The sequence below is a fragment of the Equus przewalskii genome, chromosome 7 (genome assembly GCF_037783145.1).
Source record: "Equus przewalskii isolate Varuska chromosome 7, EquPr2, whole genome shotgun sequence".
NCBI lineage: Eukaryota > Metazoa > Chordata > Mammalia > Perissodactyla > Equidae > Equus > Equus przewalskii.
The window spans coordinates 13,075,822-13,096,697 of record NC_091837.1 but is presented as its reverse complement, the minus strand read 5'-3'; the positions used below and the strand labels follow the sequence as shown (position 1 = coordinate 13,096,697).

The window sequence follows — 20,876 nt, the reverse complement described above, 5'->3', positions numbered from 1 at the left end:
TTTCCTGTGTGCCGGGCGCCATCTTTTACTTTGAATGTGTTAACTAATTTAATCCTCACAACCCGAGGAGGTCCGTGTTCTTCTCGTCATTTTATAGGTGAGGAAACTGAGTGCCTTACTCAGGGGGTACCGGAATGGCCACGGCTTGCAGCATCTCTGTTACAGAATTAACAGCCCTTTTTCTTATTGAAAATAATATGTCATTGCAGAAAATTTACCAAATATAGGCAAAGAGGAGAAAACAGAAACCAGCCATAATTCAACTCCTCTGAGATAACTGCTGTTAACATTTTGAGGTCTGTTTCCCTAGGTGAGGGGCCTGCAAATTAGGGCCCTTAGGCCGAATCGGCCTGTTTTTGTAAAGAAATAAAATTCTTAAAAACAAACAGAAGCGGTTGGCTTGAGTTAAGTTCACATGTTTGGCTTCAGCGGCCTGGGGTTCGCCAGTTCGGATCCTGGGTGTGGACCTACGCACCGCATATCGAGCCATGGTGTGGCAGACATCCCACATAGAAAGAAGAGGAATATAGGCACAGATGTTAGCTCAGGGCCAGTCTTCCTCAGCAAAAAGGGGAGGATTGGGGCTGGCCCTGTGGCTGAATGGTTAAGTTTGTGCACTTTGCTTCAGTGGCCCAGGGTTTCACCGGTTCAGATCCTGGGCGCAGACATGGCACTGCTCATCAAGCCACGCTGAGGCAGTGTCCCACATGCCACAACTAGAAGGACCCACAACTAAAATATGCAACTATGTACTGGGGGGCTTTGGGGAGAAAAAGCAGAAAAAAAAAAGAAGATTGGCAACAGTTGTTAGCTCAGGTGCCAATCTTAAAAAAAAAAAAAGAGGAGGAGGATTGGTGACAGATGTTAGCTCAGGACTAATCTTCCTCAGAAAACAAACAAACAAACAAAACCCAGAACGACTTGCTGGTTAATAGAATGTAATTATGGTAAAAGCCCTGTTCACATTTGCAAGATGGTTTCCACCTTCCCGAGTCCCCTTCTAAGGCCTGTTTTGTTTCAGCAGTTCCATCCTAGGAGGTTTTAGAAGAAAAGCTGTTTGCAACTCCTGGGAGGCAGCGAGGCCATGTCAAGGGCCAGAAATAGTTTGTTTACTTGTCTGTTCATTTGGGCACCGTGCGTGAGGCCAGTTGAACAGAGAAAGTCTCAGCTGAAAATACGTATCCTATGGTGGCCTATGCACATGATGGGCGCCTGTCACTCGTCCCTCTCTGTCTTCCCCTGGCCTGGAAGCCCGTGTCTTCATTTCTGATAAGCAGAGCCTTTGGGGACCCACACCGTGAAGCGGGGGCAGACTGGAGGTCCGCAGGCTTTTCCCACGGGAAGCTGTAGTGGACACACAGACTTTCTACAGCAGAAAACTCCCAGACCTGAAAGAGCCCCATGCCTGCTGACCTGCTGGCTGACCCCCTTGCCTGCCTGGGCCTTGGGTTGCCCATCTGTAAAATGGAATTTCTCTTCCCCGACTGCCCATTTGCTTCCAGCTTTGCTATTTCCTGCTCAGACAATAGATGATGGCATGTTGGTGGTGTTCCTCATGATCCATCAGTTCTTCAGCAAACTTTTGGTCCGCTGAACCCACTTGGCCCCCCGCCTCCCGAGATGCCTGATGACGCAGTTGCTGGACACACCTCTGGGGCATTAACTTCTAACCTGGTTCCCTGCAGGCGGCTCTCCACCTGAATTCCCCATTGCCGGGTTAAGAGCGTGGACTGGATGTGCGTGCCTGATTTGACTCCTGTCTAAATCCCACCAAACACATTTTTTTTTAAAGCGATAGAAGCCCGTCAGCTCTGGGAGCACAGGAGGGTAGATTGGCAGCAACGTTCTGGAAGCTGGGAAGCTGTCGGACAAGTGGTGACTGGCTTAGCAGAACCAAGAGGGCTGAGTCGTAGAGCAGCAGGGAGGCAAGCTGAGAACCTACCAGATGTGCAGCCCAGAAGGTGCAGGGACCGGCAGCATCAGGTGCCTCTGCAACTGGCGGGTGAAGGGGCAGTGAACAGGAGTACCAAAATAAGAGGATTGGGTAAAGATGCCCGGATCCCCTCCCCTGCTCTGTGTGGCTGGCAGCTGCCCACTTCCGCTCAGCGTGGTTCTGGATATGAACCGCCATCCAGCAGAAGGCAGGCGTTTGTCCGTTTGCCCTCTGGAGGGAAAAGCAGAGAGTCTGGGTACTGGGGACCAACAGGCACAGTGTAGGTGTGGGACCTATATCCCTAACAGGTGGTTCAGCTGTGTGGATGCTGAATCCTGGAACCTGCCCCCCAGAGCAGTCCCAGTTGTTACTCCTCCATGTCTCTCCCCCCAGGTGCCCGGCCAACCTTTATCCTCCAGGCAGAAGACCTGGAGACTTCTCCCAGGGGAATTGGACCAGCGAGGGAGGAAGACTCTGAAGATACTTGGGATTCCCCAACACACAACCCTGCCAGATCACCTTGCATTGAGCTCGGGGCTCACTGGCCTTACGACATGCCCGGTACTTCTCATCAGGCCTTTAGTTCACGCTCTTGGGCACGAGGGAGTGACCGAGGCTTACCAAACATTTAGGTACAGTTTATGATATGGAAAGCAGGCCCCAAACAAAGGGATACAGGAAACTTGGAAGAAACAGAAGCCCTGCCAGGAGCAGAGAACTTGGAAAAGCTCTCCTGAATACCCTCATCTGGCTCAGGGAGGATGGTGGAGAGGAATGGGATGCATAAAAAGGAACATCTGTAGGGGCTGGCCCCGTGGCCGAGTGGTTAAGTTCGCGCGCTCCGCTGCAGGCGGCCCAGTGTTTCGTTGGTTCGAATCCTGGGCGCGGACATGGCACTGCTCATCAGACCACGCTGAGGCAGCGTCCCACATGCCACAACTAGAAGAACCCACAACGAAGAATACACAGATATGTACCGGGGGGCTTTGGGGAGAAAAAAGGAAAAAATAAAAAAATCTTTAAAAAAAAAAAAAAAAGGAACATCTGCAGAGCAGAAGCAAGCTTTTGGACATTAAAAACACGATAGCAGAAGTGAAAAACTCCACTAAACAGTTAGAAGAGAAGGCCGTGGGAAACCCCCAGAAAGCAGAAGAAAAGAGAGAGAAAATAGGAGAGGGAAATGTCCATGAACTAGTGGGCCCGTCCCAGAATTTCAACATCCAGATAATAGGACTTCCGATAAGAATAGAGGAAAAGGAGACAGGGACGTCATCAAGGAAACATTTGAAGACAGAGTCTTGGACATAATTTTCCAGATTGAAGGAGGCTGATGGATTCCCAGCCTCACTGATGGAAGCAGACGCCTGCCTGAGCACATCCCTATGAAACTGTAGAATACGGAGGACAAAGAGAGGGTCCTGTAAGCATTTGATGTGAAAAAAACAGGTCACCCACGAAAGGTCAAGGATCAGAACAGCTCTGGTTCTAGCATCTGTGGAAGCCACAAAACAATGCAATGAGGCTTCCAAAATTCTGAAGGAGAAGGTTTTCCCTTCTAGAATTCCATCCACGGCCAAACAATAGGGTCAAATGTGAGGGCAGAAGAAAGACAGTTTTAGAACATGCAAGGCTGCAAAACGTTTACTCCCCTGAACACCTTTTCTTAGAAAGCTGCCGAAGGATGTCTTCCACTGAAACAAGATAGTAAACCAAAGAAGAGCAACACATAGGAGATGAGAAATAGAGATCCAGCCTAGAATCAAAGGGAATCTCCAAGGTGACAGTGATATGGGAGCCCCGTGCAGCAAGGAACAGTACAGGCATGTTGAGGGCATCATCATCATGGGCCCTGCCATTGTACCGTCTTTTCGCTGGGATGAAACTACTGGAAGAGATGCCCCAGCCAAACAAGGGAGTCTGCCGAGAAAGAGGGAGCCATGTGATCCCCCAAATTAGGGATCAAACCCCAAGGAAGGGCACAGGGAATCGTAAGGATGGCAGCAAAGGGAAGGCCCAGAATAATGGTGGTATGGGGGTCTAGAGAACAGCCAGCCCAGGTGAAAGGAGAGTAGAGACCTCTAGGAGGCAGTCGCTGTGGAACATAAGGGAAGTGATCCGTTATCTTACATGGCTTGGGATGGTCTTAGGAGTGGGTTAAATTAACAACAGTTTCAAGGAAAACCAAGTAAATGAAAAAGTCACTAACTCCAGGGGGAAAAATAAAAAGAAAGGAAGGAAAATCTGGTATACCACAGTGCTCGTCTGTGAATAACGATCCCAGACTCATAAAACACCGAATACTGAATCTACCAGATTACCGTGTGCCTCTGTTGAGAGGCTGGGGGAAGCCGGCCGATGGGCTGGCGGAGAAAGGGCGCTAATTCCTCGTCTCTCAAGATGAGGTCATTGATGGTGTCTCAGATGGATGGCTCACAAGATCTGTCCTCTGGTGTGGGGTTCTGGAAGAGGGGTGGAGCAAGGAACCTCTGTTTTGTTGTTATACATTCTTTTGGTTTGTTTGCAGTTTTAAAAAAAATTTTGATATATATACAGAAAAGTGCATGAAAGATATCAATACTGTTCAACAAGTCTAAGGTATTAGAGTGTGTGGGCTTTCTCCTTGATGATAAACTTCTCCCCCTGTTAGAAGCTTTTTAGTATTATTTCAGTTCCTAAATCAGGGGCATATAAAGTAAAAATTAATTTAAGGTGAAAAATCTAAACGTGCAGGGGCTGGCCCGGTGGCATAGTGGTTAAGTTCGCGTGCACCGCTTCTGCGGCCCGGGGTCTGTGGGTTCAGATCCCAGGTGCAGACTACTCATGAAGTCTTGCTGTGGTGGCATCCAACATAAAGTAGAGGAAGATTGTCACAGATGTTAGCTCAGTGACAATCTTCCTCAAGCAAAAAGACGAAGGTTGGCAACAGATGTTAGCTCAGGGCCAATCTTCCTCCCCCTGGGAAAAAAAAAAAATCTAAACGTGCAACTTGGGGCAGGTCAGAGGATCACTCCTGCATCATTCTTGCTCCAGCTTCTTGAGTGTCCTCGTGAAATGCTTAGGGGCCCTGGAGAGGGACTGCAGAGCAGAAGGGGTCTTGATGGGCTTTGGCTTCTCTGTTAATGTTGATTTCGTCCCTGGGCATCCCCGGCTTCCTCGCTCATTTGGGTCTGTCCTGTGCCCTCTGCAGGACCAGCATGTCTGGACTCTACCTGGTGAAGAGGGGCCGAGAACACCGGAAGCTGGACCTGCACAGAGACTTTACTGTGGCTTCCCCGGCTGAGTTTGTCACACGCTTTGGGGGGGATCGGGTCATTGAGAAGGTACGGATGGGGTCCTTGCATTCTGGGTGGGGCTGGGTGGAGACAAGGTGGAACTGCTCCTCCCAGCTGGGGGTGGGAGAACCAGCTTCAGGCCCACCCTTCCATGAGCACCTGCTAAGTGCTGGGTGCTGGACTTGGTGAGCTTTTCACCCCCACAATGGCCTGAAGCAGCACGGCCGCGACCCCCATTTCACAGAGGACGAGACTGAGGGCTCTGCGCAGGGTCGAGAGGCTCCCGCAAAGGACCCTGAGGTGCCTTGGTGCAAGGGGCTCTTCCTAGGTTATTGGGAGGGAAGCATAAGACACAGCCCTGCGCTCCTGAGGTTTACAGCTCCTTAGAGGAGAGAAGGGTCCTGGTGGTCTAGTGATTAAGATTCGGCGCTCTCACCACCAAGACCCAGGTTTGTTTCCCAGTCAGGGAACCACACCACTCGTATGTCGGCTGTCATACTGCGGCGGCTGCGTGTTGCTGCGATGCTGAAAGCTGTGCCACTGATATTTCAGCTACCAGCAGGTCACCCATGGTGGACAGGTTTCAGTGGGGCTTCCAGACGAGACAGATTAGGAAGAAGGACCTGCCCACCCACTTCTGAAAAAATAGGCCATGGAAACCCTCTGAATAGAGCAGAGCATTGTCTGATAGAGCACCAGAAGGTGAGGAGATAGCACAGAAAGACCGGGTAGGGTTCCACTCTGCTGTCTACAGGGGCCCTGGGAGTCAGAATCCACTTGACCCGGTAACAACAAAGAGCAGAGGAGACCCGTGTACTAGAATGGCAGGAAAGAAAGGAAACAGCTAAAATTTGCCATTTATGCAGGCTTTTCACATCATTTCCCATTCTATCTGGCCAAGTCCCTGGCCACAGACTGGTTATTGCCATCGTATTCACGGAGAAGCTAGGATTCAGAGATTTGGCCTTGGTTATCCAAAGCCAGTAGCTAGTGAGTGCTGGAGCCAGGATTTGAACCCAGGTCAGTTTGACTGGAAGGCCTTGTTCTTTTTCATTTTACTCCAAGGTGGTGGTGGTAATGGTAATAATAATAATGATAATGATAATAACAGTAACAGCAGTGGCAGCTGCCATTTATCGAGGGCCTGCTCTGGGCCAGGCATCCAGGTAACTGTGTTTACATCATCATATCTCATTTAATCCTCCCTCCAGCCCTGTCAGTGGGTATTATTTTACAGAGGAAACTGAGGTTCAGAGAGGCGAGGTGGCTTGTCCAGGTCTTAGAGCTGGTCAGCGGCGGAGCTGGGATGTGCTCCCCGGCCGTGGGACTCCGGAGCCCAGGCCCTTGCCCCAGCGTCGTAAGTGCAGTATTGAGCGCTGGAGTCATACGGGCTCCCACACCTGACTGCCGCCAGACTTGCTGCCTGAAAATATGATTCCTCCACCTTATTTCAGACCCTGGGAGTTAGAATCTCCTGGGTGGGGATCCAGAAGCTGCATTTTTGCCGCACTCATCTAGGGACTGTGTTGCAGCCAGCCCAAGCAGTGGCCGGGGTTCGGCCCTCGGGAGCCGACAGGCTGGGGTGGCTGCCCAAGGCCTCAGCCCGGAGCCACCCTCTGACTTTAGAGCCGACGGTAGCTTGCCCTCTCCTGGACTTCTCGTGGGAAAGCCACAGCTGTGGAGGCTGGAACAGCCAGCCTGCTGCAGCTGCCTTCTCCCCGGGCACTCCCAGAGTGTGCTAGAACCAATGGGGCCATTCGTAGTCCTTCCCTCATGACCAGCCCTTGCTTTGGGAATCAGACTGAGAAAGCCAAAGCCCAGCCATTTCGTCATCACTCCTCGGGGGGCATTGTTGAAAGGGGAGAGGATGCTGAACCTGAGTAAGAAGTCTAGGGTCCATCTGTTGTGGCCGCTCACAGGACGTGACATCTGGGCTCAGTTTCCCCTCCTGTAAAATAGAGGCGATCACATCCCAAATCTCTAATGAGACTTGTCCTCCAGGGCTGTCATAAAGATTAGTCAGCGATGGAAGGGCCTTAAAATTATGGACTTGCTATGTAAGTTGAAACTTTGAAGCCATATACCTTGGTTTTTTTTAACTAGAAAACTAGAGCTTGGTTTTAGCTCTTAGAGACTAAGCTGGGAGTTGGCCAGTCTGAGCTCCTCACGTGGCATGAAGCTCAGAGAGGGAAGGGATCCATCTGTTGCCACACAGCAAGTTCATGACACCAATGAGAACTGAAAACAGGACCCCTGTTGTTGCTCTCTGTTGTTGAGGATAGCCAGTATCACTGCCTTTCCTCATTATCAAATCTGGGACTTTTAACCTTGAGGATGCAGAGGGAGCCACAGTTCACAGCACAGGTCTGCCACTTACTAGCTGTGCAACCTTGGGCAAGTGCCCTAACTCCTGAGTTTTAATGTCTTTAATCCCAAATAGGGTTAATAATACAATCTCTTTCAAAGTGCTGTTGTGAGGATGAAATGAAATAATGCATATAAAATACATCGTGCTAAGGTCAGTACATCCTAAACACTCAAAAAATGTTAAAGGCAATCATAATGGTATAAAAGGAAGGAATCAAAAGTCATTCATCCATCCATCCATCCACTTATTCATCCGTCCATCCATCCAGTCATGCATCCATCCATCTTAACCATCCTTCTGTCCATCTACTTATTCATCCGTCCATCCATCCATGCGTCATTCCATTTGACCATCCATCCAATCATTCATTCATGCAGCCTGCGGTCTTTGAGCACCTGCTCTGTGCTGTAGAAATACAAAGTGACGTGCTCCAGGTACAGCGGGGGGCTCTGCCGTGGTGAGATGGACCCTGGCTTAGCGCGCAGCCTCCAGTGCAGGTCCATGTGCAGCTCCCACCCTTCCTCGTTTTCCCTGTGCAGGTGCTCATTGCCAACAATGGCATCGCCGCCGTGAAGTGCATGCGTTCCATCCGCAGGTGGGCCTACGAGATGTTCCGAAATGAGAGAGCCATCCGGTTTGTAGTCATGGTGACCCCAGAGGACCTGAAGGCCAACGCAGGTACCTGGGTCTTGACTTCCTCCCTCTGCCACACCTGGTCCTCACCTCCCCTCACCTCCTCCACTCCACCTGGGCAAGTCCATCCTGGACCTCAGATGGAGTCCCAGGGTACCTCTCATGAGCCCGTATTTATTTGCCCTTTTTTCTCTATTTAATTAAAATGTCTGCTGATAACAAGAGCTACCCATGTGCCTTATAAAAATGCAAATGATTAACATGCAAAGTGGAAATCTGATCTTTGAGAAATTTGGTGTGTCTTCTTCCAGATTTTTGTTTGTTGCAGGTGTATGTACTGTATTTCAATCATTGGCTCATTTTTCTCTTCATTGCCTATGTCTCAGCATAGATGAGTCTGTAAATAACTACTGGGCAATAGTTTCTCCCTGCTTTCTTCCCTGAGTGTTCTTATCAGATCTTTCTCCACACAGCAGCCAAACTGATCTTTTAAAAACAGGCCCTGGGGCCGGCCCGGTGGCGCAGCGGTTAAGTGCACACATTCCACTTCTCGGCGGCCTGGGGTTTGCCAGTTCAGATCCCAGCTGCAGACGTGGCACCGCTTGGCATGCCATGCTGTGGTAGGCGTCCCACATATAAAGTAGAGAAAGATGGGCATGATGTTAGCTCAGGGCCAGGCTTCCTCAGCAAAAAAAGGAGGAGGACTGGCAGTAGTTAGCTCAGGGCTAATCTTCCTCAAAATAAATAAATAAATAAATAAAAACAGGCCCCGTCAGCCCCCTCCTTAAATGCTTCAGAGGCTGCCGTGCTGTCTCTCGCAGCAGCTTCCATAGCCCCCTGGGCCCTCCCTGAGTGCAGGCCCTGGGCTCTGCTCTGCACAGACACAGCCTCCTTCTTACTCCCAACAGTGAAGAGAGGTTTGATTGGTAGGTCCATTTTACAGATGAGACAGTCGAGCCTCAGGGACATAAATCACTTGCCCAGGGTCACACAAACCAGCATGCGATCCAGGCGGGATGGGAGCCTGGTCTGAGGCCTGAGCCTCATCCTGTGGGGTCTTCCATCCTGCTCAGACTGAAACTCCAGATCCTTGCTCGGGCCAGTTGAGGCCCCACATGACTCAGCCCCTGCCCGCCTCCTGGCCTCAGCTCCTGCCTCTCATCCTCCATCCCCAGGTCCCAGTCACACTGGCCTCGTCGGCTCCGGGGCAGACCGTGCTCTTTCCTGTCACAGAGCCTTGGAGGTGCTGGGCCTTCTGCCGAGAGGGCTTTTCCCCGAAGCTCTTTGCAGAGCAGGCCTCCACCCCTCCCTCTGGCTCCCTCAGGGAGCCCTGGCGCTGACCACGGTCTGTAGTTATTAGGTTTCTTTTCTTGTTTATTTTCTCCGACATTAGAGTCAAACTTGATGAGGAGAAGGAGCTTGTCTGACTTCTCAGTTTATAATCTCTGGGACTCCCCAGTCACCATCACTTGCGTTGATAAACATTGGAGGCAGGCCGGCTGGAAGGAACCATTACTGTCACGTTTCTTTCCGAATCTGCACTTAAAGTTCCACGTCTTTCCTTCTCGGATCTTAGAGAATTCCGTAGGACCGATGTACTAACTCTTAGCTTCATGTTGAGTCTAACTTCTCACAGTTCAGAACACTGCCCAGTGCACATTCTCTGACATCATGCTTAGGCTTCGTTGATAAGTATTTTTTTAGGACATATTCCTAGAAGTGGAATTTATGGCTTAGAGAGCATGAATCTTTTAAAATCAAAACATTGTATTGTATTCAGCCTTAAAAAGGAAGGAATTGCTGTCACAAGCTTCAACTTGAGGACATTATGCTAAGTGTAATAAACCAGTCACAAAAAGACAAATACTGTATGATTCTGCTTATGTGAGGTCCCGGAGTAGTCAAATTCATAGAGACAGAAAGTAGAATGGGGGGCTGCCAGATGCTTGGGAGAGGGGAATGGACAATGACTGTTTAATGGGGACAGAGTTTCTGTTTTAAAAGATGAAAAAGTTCTGGAGATCTGTTGCACATCAATTCTTTTTTTGAGGAAGATTAGCCCTGAGCTAACTGCTGCCAATCCTCCTCTTTTTGCTGAGGAAGACTGGCCCTGAGCTAACATCATGCCCATCTTTCTCTACTTTATATGTGGGACGCCTGCCACAGTATGGCCTGCCAAGCGGTGCCATGCCCGCACCCGGGATCCAAACCGGCGAACCCCGGGCCACCAAAGTGGAACGTGCTCACTTAACTGCTGCACCACCGGGCCGGTCCCACAACAATTTTAATATACTGAACACTACTGAATTGTACACTCAAAAAATGAATAAAATGTTAAATTTTATATGTGTTTTTTCTACAATTAAAAACAAACCTTGGGGGGCTGGCAGGTGGCACAGCAGTTAAGTGCGCACGTTCCGCTTCTCGGCGGCCCAGGGTTCGCTGATTTGGATCCCGGGTGTGGACATGGCACCGCTTTGCACGCCACGCTGTGGTAGGCGTCCCACATATAAAGTAGAGGGAGATGGGCACGGATGTTAGCTCAAGGCCAGGGTTCCTCAGCAAAAAGAGGAGGATTGGCAGCAGAGCTCAGGGCTAATCTTCCTCAAAAATGCAAAACAAAACAAAAAAACGTTGCATTATTTAATGTCAAAACAATATTAAGGTAAACTTTAAATAGGGAATTTTTTAAAAACCCGTCTCTAATCTCACTATTCCTTCCTTCTTTTTTGCTCCCCTCCAAGCCTTGTCCGCATGCACGTGTATTTTCACGTAATTAGAATCATCTTCAGTTTCTTTCAAATCATTTTACGCGTTTGTCCATTGTCGCCCTAGAGTCTTCACGGTTGTCCTTTCACTGGCCGTACGCAGTCCTGCAGTCGTGTTCACACTCTCTTTTATCTTCTGTTTAATTCCAGAGTATATCAAGATGGCAGATCAGTATGTCCCCGTCCCGGGAGGGCCCAACAACAACAATTATGCCAACGTGGAGCTGATCGTGGACATCGCCAAGAGAATCCCCGTGCAGGTAAGTGGGCTGGGACGCCCCAGTCTGCCCACAGGGGTTGATGCGCTGAGCTCTGGAACAACTCGCGTCCACTGTTTGGAAGGGGCAGAGGAGCCAGGTCCTCCAAGACTCTGAAATCCAGGGCCGGTAGGACCGAGCGAAGAACTTTGGGTGTGTGACGGGAAGTGGGTCCTGGAAGGGAGATCTTTGTTCATTCCTCTCTGTGTTTGCAGGCGGTGTGGGCTGGCTGGGGCCATGCTTCTGAAAACCCCAAACTTCCAGAGCTCCTGCGCAAGCACGAGATTGCTTTCTTAGGTAGAGTGTGTCTCCAGCAGATACGTGGGGACAGGGGTGTGGATGGGACACTCGGCGGGGTCAGATCCTCTTTCTAGAGCAGCCCTGTAAGCGGGGGTCAGTTGGATATTCCCACCTCACGCTTTCATTGTCAGGAGCAAGCGAGTCCAAGGGTGGGAAAGCACACCGTAGGTTAGCTAGCCCAGCGACGCAGGAGCCATTACTGTGTTTACCATGGTGGGAGGATGTGGGGCAAGCAGAACCCTCTGCTAGGTTCTTGTTGGTCCTGAGATCCCAGCCACGTTCAGATTTCTAACTAGATTTGGAGGTCACAGTTCTGATAAGGCCACACCTTTGCTCGGGCCTTGGGACCAGAGCCCCTCCTCTCTACTACAGTTTAGGTAAAATGAGACTTATTGTCTGTGACATGTCTTTATTTCAGGATTTGTATTTGTATTTGTAAACTTTGTGCAAATATGCTGTCTGACATCCTTGTGTGGTTTAGGGGAACCATTTACCACAATAAATCCACAATAAATCCCTGTTGCCTCTCCTTCCCTCTGGGCCCGCAACACTGACTTGTGTATATGAAGCAGCTCGGTGCAAATCAGCACCTTCTACTTCCCTGAGGGTCTGCCTGGTGACCTGTGCCACTGATGTTTTCTTTGTCCGTGGTCTCTGATTGGCTGTCACACGAGACTCTCATTTTTAACTCGTCTGGAGGTTGATGGTCCAGCTAAGGAGCTGGCAAACTATAGCCCACAGGCCAAATGCAGCCCACTGTCTGCTTTTATAAATAAAGTTTCATTGAAACATGGCCCTGCTCATTCATTTATGTGTTGCCTATGGCTTGTTATAGAAAAAGTTTGCTAACACATGGTCTGATTTTTTTGAGGTGCTAGCTTGCCCCTTGATCTACCTTTTTGCCGCGCCGCCCCGCCCCCCATAGGTTAGCTGGTAACTCAGACCAGATGTGTTGAAAGTTGACTGATGAAGTAGCCAACTAATAGATTTTTTTCTTCCTCGACTCGATATTAAACTCCTTGAAAGCTGGGACTTTGTGCACTTGGTCAGTACTTGGCTGTGAGGGTCTTGTGGCTGACTCGAGTCTGCCTTCCCCTTTGTCCCGCCTCACTCAGGCCCTCCCAGTGAAGCCATGTGGGCCCTGGGAGATAAGATCGCCTCCACCATCGTGGCCCAGACGCTGCAGATTCCCACGCTGCCCTGGAGTGGAAGCGGTAAGATGACCTGACCTTCACTTTGGGGGGGGGGGGGGGGGCGGTGTCTCCTCAGCCCAGTCTTGTAATGTGAGCAGAGGGGGTGACAGGAGTATGCTTTTTTAATTCTTTCATCTAAATTTTTAAAATTATTAAAGTGGTACAGTTTCATTGTAGACAGCTTAGAAAATATGAGAAGTACAAAAAAGAAATAGAAATCATCTGTAATCCTATGACCTAGTGTTGAACGTTTGTTGCGTTGTAGCTGTCCCTCCTTTTCTAGGCACATCCTCTGAAACGCCGGAGTTCTTATTTACTAGTTTGTGGCTTGTTTTTTCTCACTAATCTTTCTGTGTCAATAAATACACCTTACAACTATAAAATGACTGCGTAGGACTATATCATACAGATAGACCGTAATTTACTTAACAGTCTCTGTAGATATACATTTAGGTTGTTTCCAGTTATTGTTTTCTAATTTTGAAAATATTAAAAGTAATGGAGGCTTGATAATCTTGTAGCTAAATCTCTATGTACATTTTAATCATTTCTTTAGGATAAATTCCTAAAAGTGGAATTTCTAGGATAAATGAAAAAATAAACAGGAAAATGTCTCAGGAGTTTCCTATACAATTTGATTTTTCTCTAAAGATTGAATTTTAAATTTGGAGTGGAATGTTTGTTTTTGCTGTTTTTTTTTTTTTTTTTTAACCTTCACAGGGTTTTGGAAAGTAATGATTCACACACATATGACTCTGTGGGGTAGAATTGGGATTTTTTTGGATTTGGGTTAATATGATTGTTCTTGGTAGACTCAGTCTGACTTTCTTAAGCCTGGTTTCCCATTCAAGGTGGAGTCAGTCCTTAAGAAACTTAAAAGGCACTGTGAGAAGCTGAGGAACGTGTCTGTATGCTTTTGGTCCCGAGGCCAGGTTTAGAGGGGCTGAGGAGCGGCCCGTGGTTTCTGTGTTGTGTGTGTCTCTGCCATCCTTAGGAGGATTCAGCTTTCTTGTGACTCTCCAGGTCTGACGGTGCAGTGGGCAGAAGACAATCTGCAGCAGGGGAAAAGAATCAGCGTCCCGGAAGACGTTTATGACCAGGGTTGTGTGAAGGACGTAGATGAGGGCTTGGAGGTACATGCAGAGCCGGGGGGCCCGGGCGCCAGAACCTCCTCATTGCCCTGGTGGTGGTGGAAACTGTCTGACCTCTAAAGAGGCCTGTTTGTCCTTCACCCCCAGGCGGCAGAGAAAATCGGTTTTCCATTGATGATCAAAGCTTCTGAAGGTGGCGGAGGGAAAGGAATCCGGAAGGCGGAGAGCGCCGAGGACTTCCCTATCCTTTTCAGACAAGTGAGCTGGTCTTGCTGCGTATTTTTCTGTGTCTTTGGGAGTTGTGTTTATTCAGTTGTTGGCCACCAGACTGTTTCCATTAGCGTTACTGTGTCACAGTCAAGAGGACATCTGTGGGAGCTGGAATGTCACTGTGTTGGGTTCTGAAGCAAATGCGTACATTTTCACTCCCAGAAGTCTACCGTTTGTGTTGATCTCGACGCCACGTCCTTAGATGTTTGATTCCGTGAATCAGTGTGTCTGTCGGTGATTTCAGAGATAGAGGGTCAGAAAATCTGTCTGTGACTCTAATTGTCCATTGAGAGATGGGATATTTTATAAATCTTAGTAGTCTTGATGTTTTTAACATTTCTAGATGACTGATTTTTATTGTAGGAACTAAAGGTACATTTCTTATTTGTAGCTGGTTTTCCACTTTTAAAACATTATGCCTATTATTGGCAATGTTTTAAAAAATTTATGCTGACAATCTTCCCATTCTTTTTTTTTTTAAAGATTTTATTTTCCCTTCTTCTCCCCAAATCCCCCCAGTATATAGTTGTATATTTTAGTCATGGATCCTTCTAGTTGTGGCATGTGGGACGCTGCCTCAGCGTGGCCTGATGAGTGGTGGCATGTCCACGCCCAGGATCTGAACCAGTGAAACCCTGGGCCACCAAAGCAGAGTGCGCAAACTTCACCACTCGGCCACGGGGCCGGCCCCACAATCGTCTCATTCTTAACCCAACTGTTTTAAAACGTCTCGGTTTTCTTCTAGCCCTTGTTTCCGTGTATGTTTTAAAGAGCTGCGTTCAGTGTACACAATATTTTGTTCTACATTTAAAACGTTCTAAATTGTAGGTCATGAACGTTTTTACCATGTCGTTCCAGTCTTTACAATTATTTTGATGATTGTACAATATACCTATATGACCGTAGTCTTATTTATCAAACTTTTCCTTTTTTGTTAAATGTTAAGCTTGTTTCCACTTTCATTATTATTATGAATAATGCTACTGTAGTATACTATGGTATTTAGTACTATAAGTAATGCTTAGCTTTTTTCCTTCTTCTGCATTATTTTCTTTGGGAAAGACCATGGGAGGAGATAGACTTAGTGAAATGTATGCGCTTTCCGTGTACTGATGACTATATATCAGTAATTTGCTTTCTGAAGAGGTTTATTGATTATACAGCTGTGGGCAATGAGAGTGTTATATAAAGTAGTATTTTCACTACCTTGTGTCTCCATTGGGGGGTACTTGTTTGGGGGTATTTTGGGGGAAGAATTTATATTTTCAGGAAAGTTGCAACACTGGTTAAGAGTCCCCATCTACCCCTCACCCGGTCTCCCCCGCTGTTAACATCATCCATAACTACGCCACGTTTGTCTCAACTAAGAGATGAGTAGTGGGACATTTCTGGCAAGTAAGCCCCAGATTTGGTCGGCTCCCACCAGTTTTCCCCACTGATGTCTTCCTTCTGTTCCAGGATCCAGTCCTGGATCCCACGTTACATTTAGGGGTTGTATAAATTTTAAATCTTTTTCTTTCTCTTCTTAAAATAGACTTTACTTTTTAGAGCGGTTTCAACTTACAGCAAAATTGAGTGGGACACACAGAGTTCCCATAGACCCCCGGGCGCCCGCACACGCTCGACCTCTCCGAGGCCGCCTTCTTTTAATTACTTTTTAAAACTGCTTTTAATTCTTTTAATTCCTCATTAATTAATTAATGAATAAGAGCAATACGGAAATGTCCTTTTTTTTTTTAAAGACTGGCACCTGAGCTAACAACTGTTGCCAATCTTCTTTTTTTTTTTTCTGCTTTTTCTCTCCAAAGCCCTCCAGTACATGGTTGTATATTTTAGTTGTGGGTCCTACTAGTTGTGGCATGTGGGACGCCACCTCAGCATGGCTTGATGAGCAGTGCCATGTCTGCGCCCAGGATCCGAACCAGCAAAACCCTGAGCCGCTGAAGTGGAATGCGGGAACTTAACCGCTCAGCCACGGGGCTGGCGCCTGGAAATGTTCTTAACGTAAAAATTCCAGCACTTCAGTGGTACGTTAAGAAGAAAAAAGGACGATTCCCTTTCCCCCATCACCTCCCAACCCCTCCCTGCTTCTCAGATGTAACCCCTGTTAGCAGTGGGGTTTCTTCCCAGTACTTTTATGGTGTGTACTTCTACATGCACGTTCATATAATTCTGTTCGATTATTTTTCACCTAAGTGGGCTCATATGGAATGAGCATGGGTGCATGCTCCCATGTATGGAATGACCATGCAATATACATGGGTATTATCGCAGCTTGTTTTTTTTTTCTTGGTTTGTCTTAGAAATCATTCCATGTGAAAACTTATTTTTCCATCATCTTTCTTTAAGAATCTCTAGATGACATGCCTGTAAGACAATGCCTCTGAGCCATTCAAAGGGTGGAGCAGGTCTGTCCTTAGGATCCACCGTGGAGAGCTGGCTGAGCGAGTGCACTAAGTAGGAGGAAAAGAAAGCTACAGAGTTGTGTGTTTTGGTCCTATTTTCGTTTAAGGAAACATTCTCTGTGTGTGTATTACTGATCGTGTAGCAGAAAACCAGTTTGTACACCCACCTCTTAACAGCACATTAACTCTTAACCACATTAACTCTTAACAGTACGTAAACTCTTAACCAGTTTGTACCCAACTCTGAACAGTACATTATCTTCAGGAGAGGGGATCGTGGGGAAACTTCACTTGCTATGTTATGTATTTTGACAATGTTTGACTTAAAACAACAATGGGAATGTAATGTCTGTGAGAAAGGTAAAACAAAACTAAAAGATCAGGAGGCCAGCCCCTTGGCCGAGTGGTTAAGTTTGTGTGTTCCGCTTTGACGGCCTGGGGTTTCGCCGGTTCGGATCCTGTGCACGGACATGGCAGCGCTGGTCAAGCCATGCTGAGGTGGTGTCCCACGTGCCACAACTAGAAGGACCCACAACTAAAAATACACAACTATGTACTGGGGGACTTTGGAGAGAAGAAGAAGAAAGAAAAAAAAAGAACATTAGCAACAGATGTTAGCTCAGGTGCCAATCTTTAAAAAAAAAAAAAAGCTAAAAGATCAGCAAAATCGTGGATGGCACTGCTATCGTTTCGTTCTCTTTGGAGAACTTTCTGCTCGGGTTCTGGTCCCCAAGAAAGAGCCAGCCTCTGTGCCTTCCCCAGGTGCAGAGCGAGATCCCGGGCTCCCCGGTCTTTCTCATGAAGCTTGCCAAGCACGCCCGCCACCTGGAGGTCCAGATCCTCGCCGACCAGTACGGGAACGCCGTGTCTCTGTTTGGGCGAGACTGCTCCATCCAGCGGAGACATCAGAAGATCATCGAGGAGGCGCCAGCCACCATCGCCACGCCGGCCGTGTTCGAGTTCATGGAGCAGGTGGGCAGCCGCGGGGGGGCTGTTTCAGCTCAGAGCCGGCAAGAGCTCCCTACAGTCTGGATTGCCAGAGTGGGGTGGCGTTCAGCCTCTCGTGGGTTTATTGGAGTAGTATCCATGAGGTCCCAAAGTAATTTGCACATGGCAGGTCCTCAGTCTGCATTTGGTGGGAGAATGAATGAGCTGCCATTAAAACGACTTGAGAAACCGCTGGAATCCCCTCGGTGTCTTTCCTTGCAGTGTGCCGTCCGCCTGGCCAAGACCGTGGGCTACGTGAGCGCAGGGACGGTTGAGTACCTCTACAGCCAGGACGGCAGCTTCCACTTCTTGGAGCTGAATCCCCGCCTGCAGGTGGAACACCCCTGCACAGAAATGATCGCTGATGTCAACCTGCCGGCCGCCCAGCTACAGGCAAGCAAACGAGCTCCAAGTCCTGGGGCTTTGTCCGCCCAGGGTGGGGCTCCCCGTCCTGCTCACGTTAGGCCTTCCTGCCCATCTCTTGGCCGCCTGGCCCTGCAAGTGACTGTTCTGAGGTGTGAGTAGCGCTGAGAGCCATGCAGGCTGAGAACCTTCCATGACGGGTTTGTCATCTTGGTCTGGCATGTAGTCCTTTGAGAAACTGGCGAAAGCCTTGGACCTTCTCACTGGAAAAATGTATTTTGTATAATTTCAATGCATTTGTGGACCCCCTGATTTCATAGACCTAGAGAAGTATTTCTCAACCTTTTGTTCATTATTGCCCCCTTAAGGAGCCCTTTTAGACATTTCTTTCCTCTAATTTCTCCCACAAGCAATTTGAATATCACAGATATACTGTACCTATTTGGATACTGTAGATATATCTGTGCTTTATACATACAGAGAGTAAGACTTTTTTCACCTCCAAGAGGACCTCTTTGCCCCCTTGGGGGCAGTATCCCCCGCCTTGAGATTCATGACCCAGAGTCAGAAACTCTTGCGTTAATGGGAATGCTTCAATTTTTTTTATTAGTGTTTCCTTCCTTCTTCTCTTTCTTTCTTCCTTCCATCACCAGAATTTTTATTTTATCTGTTTATTTCTTTTAGCTTGAAAATTTTCAGAAAAGCTGCAAGAATAACACAACTAACACCCGTACCCTCCACCTTGAGCCCCAGTTGTTGGTGTCCCAGCCAACATCGCAGCTTTCTCTCTCTCTAGTTGTGTATTTGTATAATTTTTTTGGGGGGCTCAACCTTTTGAGAGATGTTTTGATTTGAGCCTTCATCCCACTTTGCCTCTAAATACTCGAGTATAAGGACCTGCTGAGAACAAGATCATTCCAGTACAACAACACAATGAAATTACGACACAGGAAACACAGCATCAACGCCACCTCTTATCTATGTGCTGTTGCTGTCCACAGTAAAATCGTCCCAGTTGTCCCTAATTTCTAGCTATTTTTGTTGGGTTTTTTTTTTTTAAAGATTGGCACCCAAGCTAACAACTATTGCCAATCTTCTTTTTTTCTTTTTCTGCTTTTTCTCCCCAAATCCCCCCAGTACATAGTTGTATATTTTAGTTGTGGGTCCTTCTAGTTGTGGCATATGGGATGCTGCCTCAGCGTGGCCTGATGGGTGGCACCATGTCCACGCCCAGAATCCGAACCGGTGAAACCCTGGGCCACTGCAGCGGAGCGCACAAACTCACTTGGCCATGGGCCGGCCCCTGTTGGTTTGTTTTTTAAATCCAGGATCCAGTCGAGGACCATGCATTCCCTTTCCTTGTCGTGTCTCCTTAGTCTCTAATCGGGAACCGTTCCTCAGTCTTTTCCTTCCGGTCTTGACATTGGCCTTTGTGAAGAGTTCAGGCAGAATGTCCCTCGGTTTGGAGCTGTCTGATTGTTTCTTCCCGATGAGAGTCACTTAAGTGTTGTGGCAGACCGTTACACCCGTCATGTTGGGTCCTTTTCCGTGTGCCCCATCGGAAGAGACAGCCTGTTAAACTGGTTAAGCTGCTGTTCATTGTTGTCTGCTTTTCACTCATTGTTCTAGTCCAGCTTTCCCTGCGTCCTTCGCCATTCCTTGAACTCTGCAGCTGGACCCTTAGCTTCTCATTTTCCATAGCACTAAGCATCAGTAACTTTTATCTGATGCACTTATTTTCCTGTTTTGTGGTGTTTTATGAATACTGCTGCTTTTCCCAACAACCCTCTTTGCTCCGTTGGGGCAGAGCAAAGCCTTTTGCCTTTTCCTTTCTTTGCCCCACCTGCCACCATGTAGCAGTGTTGCCTACACAGTGGGCGCTCGGTGGGTCTGGAATCATTCGCTGCCCCCTCCCTCTGTCGCATCTAGCACTGTGCTCCATGTTAGGGGCCGGGGTTTTGGTGGGACTGACAGTCTGTGGGACGGACTTCTTGATTTCAGATTGCCATGGGCGTGCCACTGCACCGGCTGAAGGACATCCGGCTTCTGTATGGAGAGTCACCATGGGGGGTGACACCCATTTCTTTTGAAACCCCTTCCAACCCTCCCCTTGCCCGAGGCCACGTCATTGCGGCCAGAATCACCAGTGAAAACCCAGATGAGGCAAGTTGTGGGGGCCCCCTGTGCTTCTGCCATCTTCAGTCTCCCAGTGTGGGGCAGACCCCCAATGTTTGCCTTGGACAAGACGCCCAGGGTTGTTGGTTTACAGGCGAACAAACTGAGGTGCGGGCAGGGACAGGGTTTATTGGCATGTAGTGTGTGCCAGGCAAAGGACAGGGCCCTTCATGCATCCCACTGCTTGCTCACACAGCACCGCCGCTGCTGGGCATCATTACCCTGCATTTCAGCTCAGGGGGTTGGGGTGACCTGTCTACCACCCAGCCTGGGACCTGCTGAGGCCGTGGCCGATCCTCCTCGGTGGGCTCTAAAGCACATGTCCATCTTTGGGTTGCGCAGCCAGGCTTAGAGCCCGGGTCCTTGGATTTCTGGCCCCATGAACTTTTTACTACAACATAATGCAGTCTGGCCCATTGTAAGGAGTCCCTTGGTGACTTGTTCTTAATTGTGCCTTAAAAAACCAACCAGCTGGCGTCTGTCGCAGTTTACATGCTTACTAACGGTTGATTGTTACATAATCTCCATCATCTACCGCAACTTAATTATATAGTGATTATATTCAAGAACCTTGGGGTGAGGGAGGTTTGTTTTTTACCCTCCCCCTTTTGATTAATGAATTTTAAACTATGGCCACTGTATTAGTTTGGGATCTTTGGTTGCAAGCAAGCAATTGATGCTGGGGGCGACAGGCAAAATGAGAACTTTTCAGAGGGATCGTGGCTTATTCACAGATGCCTGGGAGGATGGAGGACCAGGTGTGGAAACAGCCCAGGCACCGGGAACTCTCCATCTCTCACCTCCAGGCACCTCTGTCAAAATGAGTGCCTTCATCAGCCGCTTCAAGAGCCCTAATCCCAG

The 20,876-nt window shown here is 48.4% G+C and overlaps 1 protein-coding gene across 9 annotated transcripts in view; it reads left to right on the top strand.

Annotated features, from left to right (window-relative positions):
* ACACB (acetyl-CoA carboxylase beta) overlaps positions 1-20,876 on the top strand; it is a 101,167-nt gene that overhangs the window by 23,592 nt on the left and 56,699 nt on the right. For 8 of the 9 annotated variants that reach the window (XM_070627026.1, XM_070627025.1, XM_070627027.1 and 5 more), the window contains 10 exons: positions 5,121-5,253; positions 8,113-8,251; positions 11,125-11,234; positions 11,447-11,528; positions 12,647-12,745; positions 13,748-13,857; positions 13,963-14,073; positions 17,253-17,462; positions 17,700-17,870; positions 19,842-20,003. In XM_070627026.1, the coding sequence (XP_070483127.1) occupies positions 5,121-5,253; positions 8,113-8,251; positions 11,125-11,234; positions 11,447-11,528; positions 12,647-12,745; positions 13,748-13,857; positions 13,963-14,073; positions 17,253-17,462; positions 17,700-17,870; positions 19,842-20,003 (1,327 nt within the window). Of the gene's footprint in view, positions 1-3,512; positions 3,711-5,120; positions 5,254-8,112; positions 8,252-11,124; positions 11,235-11,446; positions 11,529-12,646; positions 12,746-13,747; positions 13,858-13,962; positions 14,074-17,252; positions 17,463-17,699; positions 17,871-19,841; positions 20,004-20,876 lie in introns of those variants that run through there. The other variant, XM_070627030.1, reaches the window with a different exon arrangement.